The sequence below is a fragment of the Mustela putorius genome, unplaced genomic scaffold (assembly GCF_011764305.1).
Source record: "Mustela putorius furo isolate JIRA1106 unplaced genomic scaffold, ASM1176430v1.1 tig00003858_pilon_pilon_pilon, whole genome shotgun sequence".
NCBI lineage: Eukaryota > Metazoa > Chordata > Mammalia > Carnivora > Mustelidae > Mustela > Mustela putorius.
The window spans coordinates 11754329-11769861 of NW_025422010.1; the positions used below are offsets into that span (position 1 = coordinate 11754329).

Sequence of the window (15533 nt, forward strand, 5' to 3'; positions counted from 1 at the left end):
CTGGTGGTTCCATGATGTTAAGATCATTCTCGCAAAGAGCTGCTCCATGTGTGCAGAACCTTTTGAGTGGAGTCAGGGAGAACTGTGGACAGTCTACTACTGGGAGGCCTGGGCATTCGGAGGAGCTACTTTCCTGCCTTGTCAGAGCTACTGGAAACAGAGAAATAAATAGGCAGTGTCTGAGGGGCCCACATAGAAAATCCACTCTCTCAAAATGACGCCCAAAGCCTCGGAGGGCTTCAGGAGGACTGGTTCCATGGTTCTCTTTCCTCTGCCGGTGCTTCCCCGTGGTCTTTGTGCCCAGCAGCCTACAGAACACTCAGCAAACCTCAGAACAACTCTTTAGAAGTCTGGGTTTCTGTAGCTCACTGGTCAGCAGAGCAAGGTGCTCACTTTGGCTTCGTTTTCTGTTGTCATGCCTCAGACAAGTCACTTGAAATGCCAGATCTCACTTCCTCATCAGTACAATGAAGAGTTAAATGAAGTGCCCTCTTAAAGCCACCAATACCCTGTCTGTGCTGACTGACCCTTCTCAGTAAGACTCTTGACACATCCTTTCTTACTGTTGATTATTAAACAGGACTATTGTCCATTACCTAAAAACTGCTTGTCCCAGGATGCCCAGAATTTTTGGTTCCTAGACTGACCACTGATATAATTATCATTGTCATGCTTCTCTGGGTTCCATGGGGCAGGTTACACAGACCAGAATGCCAGGCATTTAAGGGTTTTTACTGTTTATTCATGACCATAATTCTTTAGACTGTTCCAGTGGCAAAATTATGTTTCTTTTGAGGCTGTTGTTCTGGACGTAAAATAATGGAGAATGTTGTTATAAGAGTCTGTAACTAATCTGATGCATAAGTGGTTCTTTCTAATACAAGGGGAATGTACAGATGCCACAAATCAGATGCCCTTCCTTTGGTACTGTCCAGTCTCTAGAGCTATTTGGAATCTTGGCCGGTACCAGTGCTGGAGCATCGCGCCTCTGAACATCGGAACAAAACCAGAGGGCAAACAACTATATATCAGCGTTCCATTCATTATTTTGAGGCTAGACCAATATAATTTTGGCTCATGTATCTGTTGTTCATGGCCACTAAAATATCAAATGCAAACTTATTAAGAAATACATTTTAGTCATTCAGCAAATATTTGCCAAGTATTTATTGAGTGATAATTACATACTAGACACTGTTCTAGACTCAGAGAAAGTAGCAGTGAGGTGAATAAATCCCTGTTGTAAAGCAGTTATATCCCTATAAAGTGAGAGAACAAATACATAAAATACTTATATAATAAGTTAATTGGTTGTAAGTGCTATGGAGAAAAAATCAGGTTAATAAGGTTAGGAAAGCACATGTATTTGGAGGGTATATATACAGGGAGTTCAAGGAAGGACTTACTGAGGATGTGATATTTGAGCAACAACTTAAAGGAGGTGAGGTTGGCAGTCCAGGGTCCATGGGGAGAACTTCCCTGTGAAAGAGAAGCAGGTACAGGTCCTCGAGGAGGGAGGAAGTTGGCTGTGTCCCTGCTGAAGCAGGAGCAGAGTGAAAGGGAGGTGAGGGTGGAGTGGTAAGGACATGCTTTTCCCTGAGTGATTTAAATAGCCCTTGGAATGACATGATTTAGGTATGTTTTCACTTACCTAAGTGAAAGTTAAGTTTCTCCATTCTTGTGCCCATCCCCGTGTGTTGTATCTTCTTCACGGACTTTTTCTTGACCCCCGGTTTTTGTAACTCCAAGCACTGAGATTGACCGCCATCTCTCAGCTTTTTCACATGGGGCTTTCTCATTGCCATCTTGGGAAGGCACTTTCAGACTACCCCTAATAGTCGTGCTGCTTCTTCTAAAACAGCTCCTAGCTCTTTAGAGAGGCTTCTCCTCCCTGGGGCTCGAGCTCTTCTACTCCACCACACCTCCTCCTCCCTCTGGCTGTCAGCTAGTTGCCTCATAGCTATCTGCTAACGTTAATTGAAGATATTTGTCACCTGGGTCTTCCCCTTCTCCAGAGAACTGCCAGTACCTGGGGGAAATCCAGGGGCTGCCTAGCAGGTGCCTTGCTTTGTAGTTCTTTGATTGCAGTATCTGATACATTTCCCTTGTTTGGTTCAACCATCTGTGCCCACAGCCACAGTGTGGACCTCATCTTTCCTCAGCTTTTGCCTGTTTCAGAAGTGTTAATGTCTCAATAGTGTGGAAAGAGGTGGGATGTGAACAAATTCATTTGTATCAACAGCCTGCATCCAATCCAGTGATGTTCCCACTCTCACCCATACCATACTACACCTTGGCCTTCAGGGGGAGCTCACGATCCCAGTCCTGAGTCCTCACCCTCTTTTGACCATGGAGCTCTGGATTACTGTACTAGGGGAAGCAGTGGTTGAGTGTGTGGATAATGGAGTCAGACACAAATGTTCTGATCCTCACTTATAAACTGAGGGTGACCAGGGATGCCTCACAGCATATGTGAGGAATAAATGACTTAGTGTAAATGGAATACTCAGTTGAGAAGTTACTAATATGGGGAAGCCAGTTAGGTGTTGCTTCTTGGAGACAAGTGAAGAGGTTAACGGTATTGTTCCGTGGGGTGGTCTCACATATTTCTTGAAACATAAAGGAATTCAAACTTGAAAAGCTTCTGTCTCATTGCCACCAGCTGTGTGAAAGTATCTGGCTCTTGCCTCTTCCTCTGTTGCCCCACTACTGCCTCCCTACCCTGAGGTGGAGCAGGACTCAGAGTGGGGTCCTGGAGGAAGGCAGGAGGAGCAGGTAGCTTTTGTAGGCCTCCCTAGGCAATGAGACATTCTTCTCTTCTTAGGCTCATTGAACAGGGAAGATGTAAATAATACATGTTTTCCTTTCTTTATACAAATCTAACTCATTTCTGGAGAGTGCCATAGAAGCAGTTATTGCTTCAGAAACATTTAAAAAAGTGACATCTTTTTTTTTTTTTTAATTTTTACTTACTGATCACAAAAAGGGTGAAAAGATGGTTTCTTTCATAGCAGCCTGCTAGATTTCTTTCTTTTCTTTCCTTTTTAAGCTTTTATTTATTTATTTATTTATCAGAGAAAGAGAGAGAGAGCAGAAGCAGGGAGAGCAGCAGGCAGAGGCAGAGAAAGAAGCAACTTACCCGCTGAGCAAGGAGCCTGATGCGGGACTTGATCCCAGGACCCTGGTATCTTGACCTTAACCAACTGAGCTACCCAGGTGTCCCCTGCTAGATTTCCTTAAGGGGCTTGGGCAACTCTAACTGCTTCCTCTCTTAGTCACTTCACTTGTTCCTCAGTCCACCGCACACTGCTTTCTTTAGTCACCATTCCACAGAATCTGCTGCCCAGGCCCTTGGTGGGGAACCTGGAGCAGAGAGGAGGGGACGTGGTGCTGAAGGGGCAAGGTATGGACACATTCAGAACCCATGCAGAAATGTGGAGAGTTGAAATACAAGGAATGAGTTTGGACAGTCATTAAAAATATAAAAATATGAGCTACAAAAGTAAATGAAGCATAGAAATAGTGAAACAGAAGGTATGTCACAGGACATATAGACAAGGACAAAAAGCAAAGGGAATCCTAAGAGAGCTTTTTAAAAAAAAAATTCCAGTTTAAAACATGTTTATAGAAGTGAGATAAAGCAAACCAGTTCTGAAAGTAAATGTAAATGTTTTCCAAAATCCATTCAGAAGTTTAAAATAGATGCACCTGAAACAAAATAATTTTTAAAAGATGGGGAAAATGTTATCAAGAAAACATAAACAGAAAGTAACAGAATGGCATACAGTTTAATTTTTAATAAAAAAGAATTTGATGCAAAATGCAATCAAAGTGTCTAAAGGGGACATTTTTTTTTGGTGTTTAATAAAAAGCACAGTTACTAGTGAACATTACATATCCTTTTCTGTGTTAAGTAATGTAACATCAAAATATGGAGCAAAACACCCCATGATCTAGCAGTTTTACTCCTGGATGCGTTCCAGCTGCAGTGTGTATCACCCAGAGAATGTACTAGAATGTTTGTAGCAGCACTTTCCATAATAGTTCCCACATCAAAACTACCCAAATGAGCATCACCAACAAAATGGAAAAATAAATTGTGAAACCATCACCCAATGGACTACTATACGTCAGTGAAAGTAAACATTCTGCATACAGCAGTCCCCATGAACACAGAGTGCCGAGCAAAAGCTGTCCACCGCAAATGAGCACATGCCATAGGATTCCATTTATACAAAGGAAAAAATGGAACTAGCTGAGCTAATCTTAGAGATGAGAGTTTCCCTTTGTGGAGAGGGGGTAGTGACTGGGAGGGCGCACAGTGAGGAGGTGGTGTCCTGGCTTCTGGTTACAGGGATATGTTAATTTTGTGAATAGTTTTCAAGCTGTTTACTTGATTTGTATATTTTTCTTTAAGTATATTTTATTTTAGTAAAAAGTTTAAATATGAAGAAAAAATTATCAGAAAGTAGAACACTGTGCAGAAAAACTGTTTTAATGATTTTAGCATATTGCTTCAGGCTTTTTATTTAAATAAAAAATAAACAGATTTTTTAACAATATAGCCATTTATATTGAATTAATGCATACTGATATTATACATTAAAACATATATGTCTATATCTGTATATACTTAAGAAAAGTTTTGACTGTTGATACTATATTAGGCCAAAAAGAAATCCTGAAGTCTTCAAACAGGAATTAGGCAGACCATGTGACATTCTGAAACTGAAATGTGATGAACTAGATACTATTATTAATATTTCAAACAACTATAAAAATTGGGGTCCCTGGGTGGCTCTCTGGGTTAAGCCTCTGCCTTCAGCTCAGGTCCTAGGATGGAGCCCCACACCGGGCTCTCTGCTCAGCGGGGAGACTACTTCCCCCTCTCTCTCTGCCTGCCTCTCTGCCTACTTGTGTTCTTTCTCTCTCTCTGTCAAATAAAGAAATAAAATCTTTAAAAAATTAATTAAAAATTAAAAAATAAATAAACATCTACAAAAATTAACCTTTGAGATATCTCTTAAATAAATATTTGGCCAGTGACTAAATGAAGGTGACAATTACAGATCGTAGCAATAATTATTTTTGAGAAATAAAAGTGAGAAAAATACATATGTTAGAAAAGTTTGTCCAGGTGTCTGAAACTGTATTCAAGGGCAACAATGATTAAGTTCATAGTCTTGAATGCTTCTATTATTTAAAAAATGAAAATAAATTAATTTTCTTTATAATTCAATTTGACAAGTAAAAACAATTCTAAGAGAAATATGAGGAAAGTAATAAGAATAAAGGCAGCATATAAAATAATTAGAAAAGGGAAATGAGTACAATAGAGCTGATGAATAAATCTAACTACTTATTCCTTTAAAGGAAAAAGAAAACAGCACAGTAATAGGTAACAAAATGTAATTAGGAATAAAATAACACAAATGTGAAGGGAAACAAGAAATCCGATTAGAAATTTTTTGAAACAGAGTGCTTTATGCCAGGTTATACCAATATATATATATATTTAATTGCAATTAAAAATGGTAAACCTGGGAAATTACAATTACAGAGATGTAATTAAGAGAATAAAACCCTAATAGAGGCAGAAGTATTGGAGGAACTGGAGGTATGGGAGGAATTAGAAATGTGACCAGGGGCACCTGGGTGGCTCAGTGGGTTAAAGCCTCTGCTTTCGGCTCGGGTCATGCTCCCAGGGTCCTGGGATCGAGCCCCACTTCGGGCTCTCTGCTGGGCAGGGAGGCTTCTTCCTCCTCTCTGCCTGCCTCTCTGCCTACTTGTGATCTCTCTCTGTCAAATAAATAAATAAGATCCTTTTAAAAAAAGAAAGAAAGAAAGAAAGAAAGATGACCAGTTCATGGTCTGAAGTCAGACAGTGATTCTGAGTTTTTTTTTTTCAAACTTCCAAGAAGGACTTCTGGGTGTAACCTTGCTCTGCCAAGTATGCACAGCATCATTTTACCTTGGCTTTCTTGGGTGAATGAATGAACCAAGGAATGAGAGCTCCCTTTAACCTCCCTCTCAGAGGTGCAAATAGACAAGTTAGGTAATGTATGTGAGGTTCTTAGCACAGGGGCTATGTACATGGAAATCAAAATGTCAATGTGTAATCTTTTGATATGTGTATATATTTTTTCAGGTTATCCTGATCCAGAAAATTTTTCCTGGACAGAGTATCTGGAAGCTACTCAAACAAATGCTGTTCCTGCCAAAGTTTTTAAAATGGTAAGTTTGTATCTGAGTATACTCTCACCTTTAAGCAATATACATGTTGACTTCATTTGACAGTTTTTAAATTATTCTAGATTTTTTCTTTTTAAAGTTGAGTGTAATATTCATAACCAATTTGCCTTGTTTTCAGTTAAAACTGCAAAGGAAGTGATTCACTTACAATGGTTCCTCTACACAAAAGTTAACAATGGTTTTCTTACTCGAAAATCCTGGTAGCCCACTCTAGTGCAGTGAAAGTCACCTCATTAACCTCAGAAGCTGGTGGGGTCCTTCATTTCTGCCTGTATCCGTCCATGAAGTGGGAACTCTGTGCTCTCATAGTCTCGGGGACTATCTGAATGTTCAGGACACCATGATAAAATCAGTGAATTGTATGGAGCCTGTGTGTGTTCTAGTTTTATACATTTTGAGGGAAACATTGCTTTTAGCATTTGTTAGAACACCAGTTTTTAAGCTCAAATTTGTCCTTATACATTTATTCCAGGGTTGAACCAAGCATAAATTATTTGGTAAAAGACAGTGCATTGATAGTATAGTTAGAGATCTATATGTCTAAAGTGGTTTTCAAGTTGTTCCCTTTCAGCTGTGTGCTCCGGGCTTCCTGACTCATCTTTAATCAGTATTTTATATAGTGAGCTTCCACATACGATTTCATTTATGAAAAGTTTTCTAGGGATCACAAGGGGTTTGAAACAAAATGTTATTTCATTTAAAAAATGATTATACAGTAGGCTGGATTTGAAAAAGAAATGTAACCAAATTAAGATGGCTAGAAGTCCTAGAGCGCTTGGAAGGACATTGAGAATTGCAGAAACTCAATAAGCAGAATACCAGCTGCTTATATTATCTTTTTCTCTTTTGCTTTCTGTCAAAACTCATTTTATTTTTCCAAGAAGAAAATTACAAGAAAACAAAATTATGATTTAGTTACAAAGGCAACTTCCAGGCTCTGACAAAGGTTATTATGGCTTCATCTCAAGCTATATATCTTTGGTATCTGCACTATGAAACTGTTACCTTTCTTACTGGGACAGTGACCTTGGGGAGATCGGAAAGATTTTCAAGCATCAAAGGCCTAATTATAGTCCGTGTACTCCATTTAGTAGGTGTAATAATGCATTTTGGAAGAAAATATGCTTCCACAAAAGCTGGAGAGAAAACAGATGAGGTACTGGGGAAATATTTAACTATTACTCATGAATCATGAAGGTTTTATTTTTCTAGTGTCATTTCTAGATTTGAGGAATTCAATGCAGTTTCATTTGTAGTGAAGTCAGGTGAATACTTTCGTATGTGATAGCTTTCGAAGTGAAATTTTTGCCAGCCTATGAACACTATCTGAGTTGTCTTTCAACTTTGATTTTGGTATTTAAATTTCCTTGGGGTCAGTGACTTCGTAATCTCAGTGTATTTTTTCCCATTGAGTTTTTTTTTTAGTGTTTTCTGAGTGTCCATCATTATAGACTCCTGGTTCCTAGCATTTTAAGAGTTGGAAGAAAGCTTGAATTTATTAATACAGTTTTTAACATACTTAGGTTACAGGTAAGTAACAAAAGCACAGGTTATGGTTTTAAATACATTGGGGTATGGTTTTAAAACAGTTTAACTGTGATAGTCATGCAGGTTTTATCTATTTTAAAATTTAGATTTATAAAGGATTATGTTTATCCTTTCTAATTGTTTATTAAATAATTTTGTCTTTGGGCCACACACTCCAAAACTGGGCAGTGACAATAGTCAACAGTTTCTTAATTTATTAAGTTAATTTCAGAAAAAAAAACTTAACAATTAGTTAATCAATTAGAAGCTTTTCCAAATCTTGTGATCATTTAATGAATTTATGATTTAATCTCTTTTTAGCTATCTTGAAAATTACCAAAAAATTCTTTCTCCTCTCACAAGTATGAATAAGATTGGATAAAATAACATGCATTAGCCCTAGGTGCCTTTCAACCTAAATTGCAATTGTATTAGGGTCTGAATGCAAAGTCAAAACAGTTGCACTTTAGAAAACATGCGTGTCTGAGCAGTTGAGTTTTGCTGACTTTACTCTTCTGACATTCCAGCGGACACCCCACGGTTTTCTGCCAAGCATGAGACTTGAAGCGGTGGACAGAAGGAACCCCAGGCTCATTCGCGTGGCTACAGTCATCGATGTGGATGACCAACGGGTAAAGGTATGTACTTCTGAGCAGTGCACTGCTCTCCTGGCCAGTACCCGCCCCTCCCTCAAGGCTGAGAGAGGGAAGGGAGAGAAAGAGGGAAAGAATCCCAAGCAGTCTCTATGCTGAGCATGGAGCCCCATGTGATGCTCGCTCCTATGACTCCAAGGTCATGACCTGAGCTGAGACCAAGAGTTGGAAGCTGAACCTACTGAGCCACCCAGGCACCCCAAAATTCAGGAATATTTTGTCATCGAAAATGAGCCTCAGGTTTTTTTTCTCTGAATTCTCGTTTAACTTTAATTATAAAATCATGGGATTTGTAGGAAAAATTCGATCTTAATAATATATCAAAACTTAGAATTTCAACTGACAGATTATTTTCTTCTGATTCATAAGATAGATATTGTGTTATTTGTTAGATATATTTGCCACCTTATTTATGTGAGCATATTGGGTTAACACATGACCTTAAAATATTTGAAAAAACGTAAGTTCCTAAAATGAATTTAGTGTATTTTTTATTTACCATCTAAACATTGATCCTTCCAAATCTCTGAGAATTTAGCTGGTCCTTCCAAAGGAATATTTCATGTATCTTCTTATTCTTTCTCTTTCATGGTAATTGCCTTGTCCTTTGCTATAGCCTATAGGGAAAGAGTTGGAAAGTACACGGTCCCTCTGACAGGATTAGAACCTTAAGTGTTACCTCTGTGGTTGTGAGCACAGTGGAGATCCCATTAGGATTTTAGGTCTACATTAAGATGTGTTTATGCAGCTGTCGCTCTCAGTCCTGGGAAATATGCTTTATAAAATGTGAAATGAATTACTTCCACATACCATTCAGTCTGTCAGAATGTTATCAGTCCTGAAATAGATAAAAATGTCTTATGGGTTGTGGCTCACTTTTGGTCTCACAGACAGCCTCTGCCCTCTTGCAGCCCATTCCTGGGATGGACCCTTCTGCCAGGGACCCTCCATTCTGTACCCTCCCCTAGTCAGTCCTCCAGTTGGGTCCATGCTTGTCTTGTCCCATGAGGTATAGGGGAAGGATTGCGGGCTGGCAATTTTCCAAATAGAAAAAATCATAGAGAAGATTCAGAAGTTTGGCTTCAAATTCCACTCATCATTGTTCCAGAGGAGAGAGAGGCATTGAAAAATGAGCATATGGTATTCTCCTCTGAATTCTTGTTTAAAGAAGTTGAGGGCTGTGGATGGGGCTAGCTCTGCCATTGGGAACGCAGTAGATACTTCCCTGATCTCCTCGTTGTCAAGCACATTCCTCTGTTCATTTACTAATGTGCTAACCATATTCTTCTATATTTTTTTATTTTTAAAAAAATTTATTATAATTTTCTCTTTTAAAGTCTATTTCCTTCCAAGACTGTTTTTTAGCATTGATACTGGCACATAATAGTTGATTAATATATGTGTGATTGAATGGGAACTGAGTGAGTGAAGAAACAAATGGCATTGCATATACTCTGGCATCTTGTTACTTGAGTGTGTGAAATAATTGTATTAGTCAATAAGTACTCTTCCCTCATTCTTCATCCCTCTCCTAATTACTCTTCCATTGGAAATCCAGTTCTGCATAATGTACTGGAAAGTGTCATAAGATGCACAGATCTGAGTTGGAATTTCAGTTCCGACTTCTTTAACGTTACTAACTTAGTGGTTACTCAGTGTATTTGAACTTTCCTTTATCTGTAAAGCACTGTGGTTAACAATGCCTACCTTGTTGGCTGATTCAGTGAAGAACACCCGAAAATGTACCTGAGTCTACACTTCAGGTTGCTGCTCTTACCTGCCAATGCAAATGTCTGGTGCTGCTCTCCTTGGGTGCCTTTATAGTCTGTGTTAAGGAAGAGGCCTCATCAAAGTAGCTGTCATCAGTAGATGGGGAAGGAACAAGACCATGCACCGTGGTGAGCATGGCTGGAGTTCCCGTGGGAGGGCTGGTGTGTGTCTATGGGATGGTGCTGCAGCGCCTTGTCTGACTTTGGAAAGTAGAGTCAGCCTGTTGCACCAAAGAACAATGCCAGTGGAGATGATAATGACAACAGTAGCAGTTTATATCAGATGACATCTCATAAGGGCTTCCAGTGCATTAGGGTACCCTTATAGCAACCGTGGGACACGAGGTGTGGTTATCAGATTGATTTTGTAGATGAGGAAACTGAAGGCCAGGGAGGTTAACTAATGGGTCCAGGGTTACAAACTAGAATGTGGGGAACCAGTTTATACCCCAGCTTCTGCACAGAGGTTTTCAACTCTAGAGCTTATAATTTTCCTACTCCTTCTTATCTTAGGTTCTGCTTGTTATCATAAATATCCCACTTCCTGATGGGAGAGCGGGTGTGGAAGGTGGGGATCGAGTTCGCTCCTCACCCACCCTACTTTGTCCTTTGTGCTGGGCCCACATTGCCGGTCTTCCCAGGAGATTTGTGTGGTGCTTCTGGCACTCCCTGGCAGAGTGAAGGATATCTGGAAGACTAGGTTTTTTCTTTTCTGCCACTCCCCAGATATGTTGTTGCCCTGTGTGCTTGATTAATTCTATTTTTAAAGTGGCTTTTTTGAGATATAATTCACACACCATAAAATTCACTGGTTTTGAATGTATTCCCAGAGCTGTGCAACCATTACCACTATCTAAGTTTAGAACCTTGTCATCCCCCCCCCCCCCAGAAAGAAAGTTCATACCCCTAGCAATAACTCCTCAGTCTACACTTCCTCTCAGTCCCTGGCAATCAGTAGTCGACTTTCTGTCTCTATGGATTTGCCCTATTCTGATCATGTCCTATAAATGAAATCACATAAGATATGATCTTTTGTACCTGGCTTCTTTCACTTAGCATGATGTTTTGAGGGCTCATCCATCTTGTAGCATTAATCCATATTTCATTATTTTTTATTTCTAATAATTTTTTAAGATTTTATTTATTTATTTGACAGACAGAGATCACAAGCAGGCAGAGAGACAGGCAGAGAGAGAGGAAGGGAAGCAGGCTCCCTGCCCAGCAGAGAGCTCTCATTTTTTATTTCTGAATAGTATTCCATTGTGTAGATCTACCACATCTTATTAATCCATTCATCATCGATAGACATTTGAGTCATTTCCATTTTTTGGTTATTTTGAGTAATGCTGCTATGAACATTTGTGTGTGTTTTTGGGTGGACATGTTTTCCTTTCTCTGGGGTATATATCTCTAGGAGTAGAATGGCTGAGAGTCATACAGTAACTCTTTGACATAAAATGTTTCCCATAGTGATTGCCCCATTTTATATTCTCATGAGCAGTATATGAAGGTTTTAGTTTCTCTACATCCTTAGCAACATTTACTATTATGCGTTTTTGTTTACTTTTTCATGTTTTAGCTAGCCTAGTGGTCCTATGTGTATAGATACGAAGATTCTGAATTATTACTGTTGACATATGACCACTAACAATACATTGGCCAAAGGAGTGGGGTCCAGTGACTTCCTAGTGGTTGTGCTAGTGGAAGTAATAACAGCAGTAGGTGTGATGTCAGGCTCAGATGTCACAGAAGTATTACCAGTACAGTAAGAAGGCCCAGTTACTGAGTATGGACTTTATTCCAGATATTTAGCTAAGTATGTGACATAGTGTACCTTTATCTACACAGCAACTCTTTTTTAAACTTACATTTTTACTGAGGTCTAACTGACATGTGACGCTGTACTAGTTTCAGGTGTACAACATAGTGATTTGCTATTTCTTCACTCTGTAAAAGGACCACGGCGGTGAGTCTAGTCACACAAAACTCTCACACGTGTATGCTATTTCTTTTTTACAGTTGACATGGAGGCTTTAAGTAATTTGAGCCAGGTTTCCCAGTCAGGGGGAAGAACTGGGTGCAAACTTAGACGTTTCTAGCTCCAAAGCCAATGCTCTCTTTTCAGATACTCCCCTGTAGCTGTGATAAACCATGGGAAGTAGAGACCATCAGTTGTCTGTGTTGGTGAGTTGGAGCAGTGGCAGCCTGATTCAAGATATTCTTCACTCTCGCACTCTTAAGTCCACTGGTACTAGTCAAGCCAGACCTTCTGATTTTCAGACTGCTGGTCGTGTATTGTTCACCAGTAGCCGAGTTACAAAGCTTTTCTTGCCTTGGGAGAGTTTTCAGATGTTGTTTCCCCTTGTGTTGATTACTGTGTTTATTAATTACCATAGTTACTCTAATAAATATTTATGATGTATTCAGCATGTATCGTGTTCAATTTATAGCCAGCTATTATGTTTAATAATTATTCTTTTGTTTGGTTGCACACTGTACTCTGTTATGTTTGAAAGCCCATTACTGTCACCTTATCAGGAAATGCACATTAAATTACAATAGATGGATGGATGCTTTTAGGAAGTTTAGCCTTTATTTGGGAAAAAAAAATCTATTCTTCTACAAATAAATGTAAAAGGAGGACTTAAAACAGAGAAATATTTGATAAATATTTGCCCTGTGGGACCACAGCTAAGCTGTGAAATGAATTATAAATGTATTCCAAATAGATGCTTTAGGAAGTTCTACTGAATCATTAATAAATTGAGTGTCTTCAGCAAGTCTTTTCATATTTAATGCATTAACTGGATGTATTTGTGGCATTTCTAAATGAAATAAGAGCATCACGACCAAGAGAAATTGTCATGGTAAGTTGTCTACTTGTATGACTAGAAACTATTTTGAATTTTCATTCAGGCCAATAAGTTCAAAGCTTTTGTCTGAAAAAGCCTGCAGGTGGATTAGTGCAAAGCAAAAGTCCAAATACAAGTCAGGAAATGTTCATTTTAATTAAGGGTTTCCTGTGCTTCGAGAAAGTTGCTTGACCCCTGTGAGTCCTAGTTTAATTATCTGTCAAAAAGGGAGCAGAATTGGAATATATCATCTCTCTTTCCACTGTCCCTAGCTGGGATGCATTTTTGAAAATGATTTTGAAATATGAGGACAGAACAAGATACTAACATTAAAAATGACTGTCCTTTGAGTTAAACTTCTAATTAATGCCCATTACAGTACCACAGTGATTGATGACTGTCTTCATTTGGGAAGGAGACTGGGACTAATTTCAAAAATATTATGACCAATTAATGAAAAGATATTTTTTAAGAGTAGGTGAGACTATAAATTAGTGTCAACCCTGATTTCCAGACAGGTTTAGGAAGATAGAATGCCCTCCCGGGTAAAGGTGCGTTAGTGTAATTCTAGTAGCAACAAACAGCAGCAATAGTGAAGTGAGAGCTGGCTAACTCAGACGTGGTGCCCACGTGCTGCTGTTGATGTGCTTAGCATTTTCCTATTCTCAGGATCCACACGGCAGCCCTGTAAGGGAGAGACGGGCAGAGAGACAACCCTACAGAGCTCAGGCCTCTTGTGACAGGCTGCCCAACGACAGCCTGAGCTCTGAACCCGCAGGGCAGCATCTTCTCCTATAATGGGACAGCAAATAACTATTTCGATCTTTATGGACCTTATGGTCTCTGCCACAGCTGCTCGGTTCTGTGGATTAGCACAAAAGCAGTCACAAACAGTAGGTAAGTGGATGAGTGCGGCTGCGTTCCTGTAAACTTTGTGGACATTGAAATTGGAATTCTATATCATTTTCACATGTTACAAAATATTCTTTTGAACTTTTTTAGCCATTAAAAAAACTGGGACACCTGGGTGGCTCAGATGGTTACGTGTCTGCCTTCAGCTCAGTTTGTGATCTACGGGTCCTGGGGTTGAGCCTGTCAGGCTCCCTCCTCAGAAGGGAGTCTGCTTTTCCCTCTTTCTGCTCATGCCTTCTCTCTCTCTCTCTTCTCTCTCTCTCTCAGATAAATAAGATACTTAAAAGATCTAAACCATTTTTTCATCCATAGGATGCACAAAAACAGGTGATGGGCCCTGTTTGGCCTGTGGGCTATAATCTGCCAACTCCTGTCTTAACAGATACACCAGACTGATTGAGTTATGAGATGAACTTAGTAAATACGAACTTATAGTATAAACAGTTTTGTATTCTTACCTTATTTTCCTAAAAATCTTTTTTAACCAAACCACATCTGTGTTTACTTTCCTATCTAGTTCTAGATATTCAGTAGAAAGAGGTAGAAGAGGTGAGGCCTACCTTATCATCAACAGCTTCTAGAATTAAATATATTTCTCCTAGTATCAGTTTTCTTACCATCCATTCATTTGATGATTTTCAGTGTGAACGTAGTTAAGCTTCCAAAATGATGTATAACCTTTCACAGGGCAGGCTTCCTGGTTGCTGGACTTGTATTCTCCAAGTACTATAAGTAGAGACTTACCTTTAATGTTTTTAGTAAAGTCAGTATATGCAGAACTGAGCTGTATGCCCAACAGCACAGCCAGGAATAACCGCCCTGGCAGGGAGTCGGACGTCCCACTCTGGAGCCATTGCTGGCACCCCTTAGGTAGCCTTCACGCAGCTACCTCCTTACCAGCCTGACCTGTGAGATCTAATGAGATCCTGGCATGTGATTATTTGGCTGGAGGCATCAGCTTAGTCATGAGCTGGGTAGAATAGAAATAGAACATTTCACAGTTTTCTGTGCAGAACACTGTCTGTGTAGACACTTCTTAAATAAAAGATGATGATGTCGTAGCACTAGTTGTTCTTAACCCTTATTTTCAGATTATGCATTTCTTTGAGTGTCTGAGGGATGTCACAGATCATTCGGTTGCAAAACACACATACCTGTGGATACAAATGCTGGATTAGATTTGTGTTTCAAGGGTTCCTGGACTTTTTGGTAAGGATCTTATTTAAGACTAACAGTTCTTCAGTTAAAAAAAGATTCCCCCTTTCTCTGTACTCTGCGCTTTTATTCTACACTTTATATTTACTCAAAAAGTCTGAGCACCTTTGCTGCCTTTTATTTCCCAGATACTCAGTCAGAACCTGCAGTGCGGACTGTCTTCCTTCAGAGCGAGCAAGAGAGTCTCTTGGATTCGTCTTGGCTTTGGAGGAGACATGCATACTTTCTGCTGTTTTCCCGAACAGAAGTGTACTATTTCTGACCAGCGGCAGCTTTAACATTCCACATGCCCTTACTAATACTGATACTTAGCTAATTATGCTGAATATCATCTCTTTTTCTCACATCTTCCT

At 39.4% G+C, this 15533-nt stretch overlaps 1 protein-coding gene across 5 annotated transcripts in view; it reads left to right on the forward strand.

Moving 5' to 3' along the window:
- The window catches only part of L3MBTL4 (L3MBTL histone methyl-lysine binding protein 4), a 437886-nt gene that overhangs the window by 195715 nt on the left and 226638 nt on the right, over window positions 1-15533 (forward strand). For all 5 annotated transcript variants that reach the window (XM_004742737.3, XM_045065387.1, XM_004742736.2 and 2 more), the window contains 2 exons: window positions 6149-6234; window positions 8307-8417. In XM_004742737.3, coding sequence (XP_004742794.1) covers window positions 6149-6234; window positions 8307-8417 — 197 coding nt within the window. The remainder of the gene's footprint in view (window positions 1-6148; window positions 6235-8306; window positions 8418-15533) is intronic.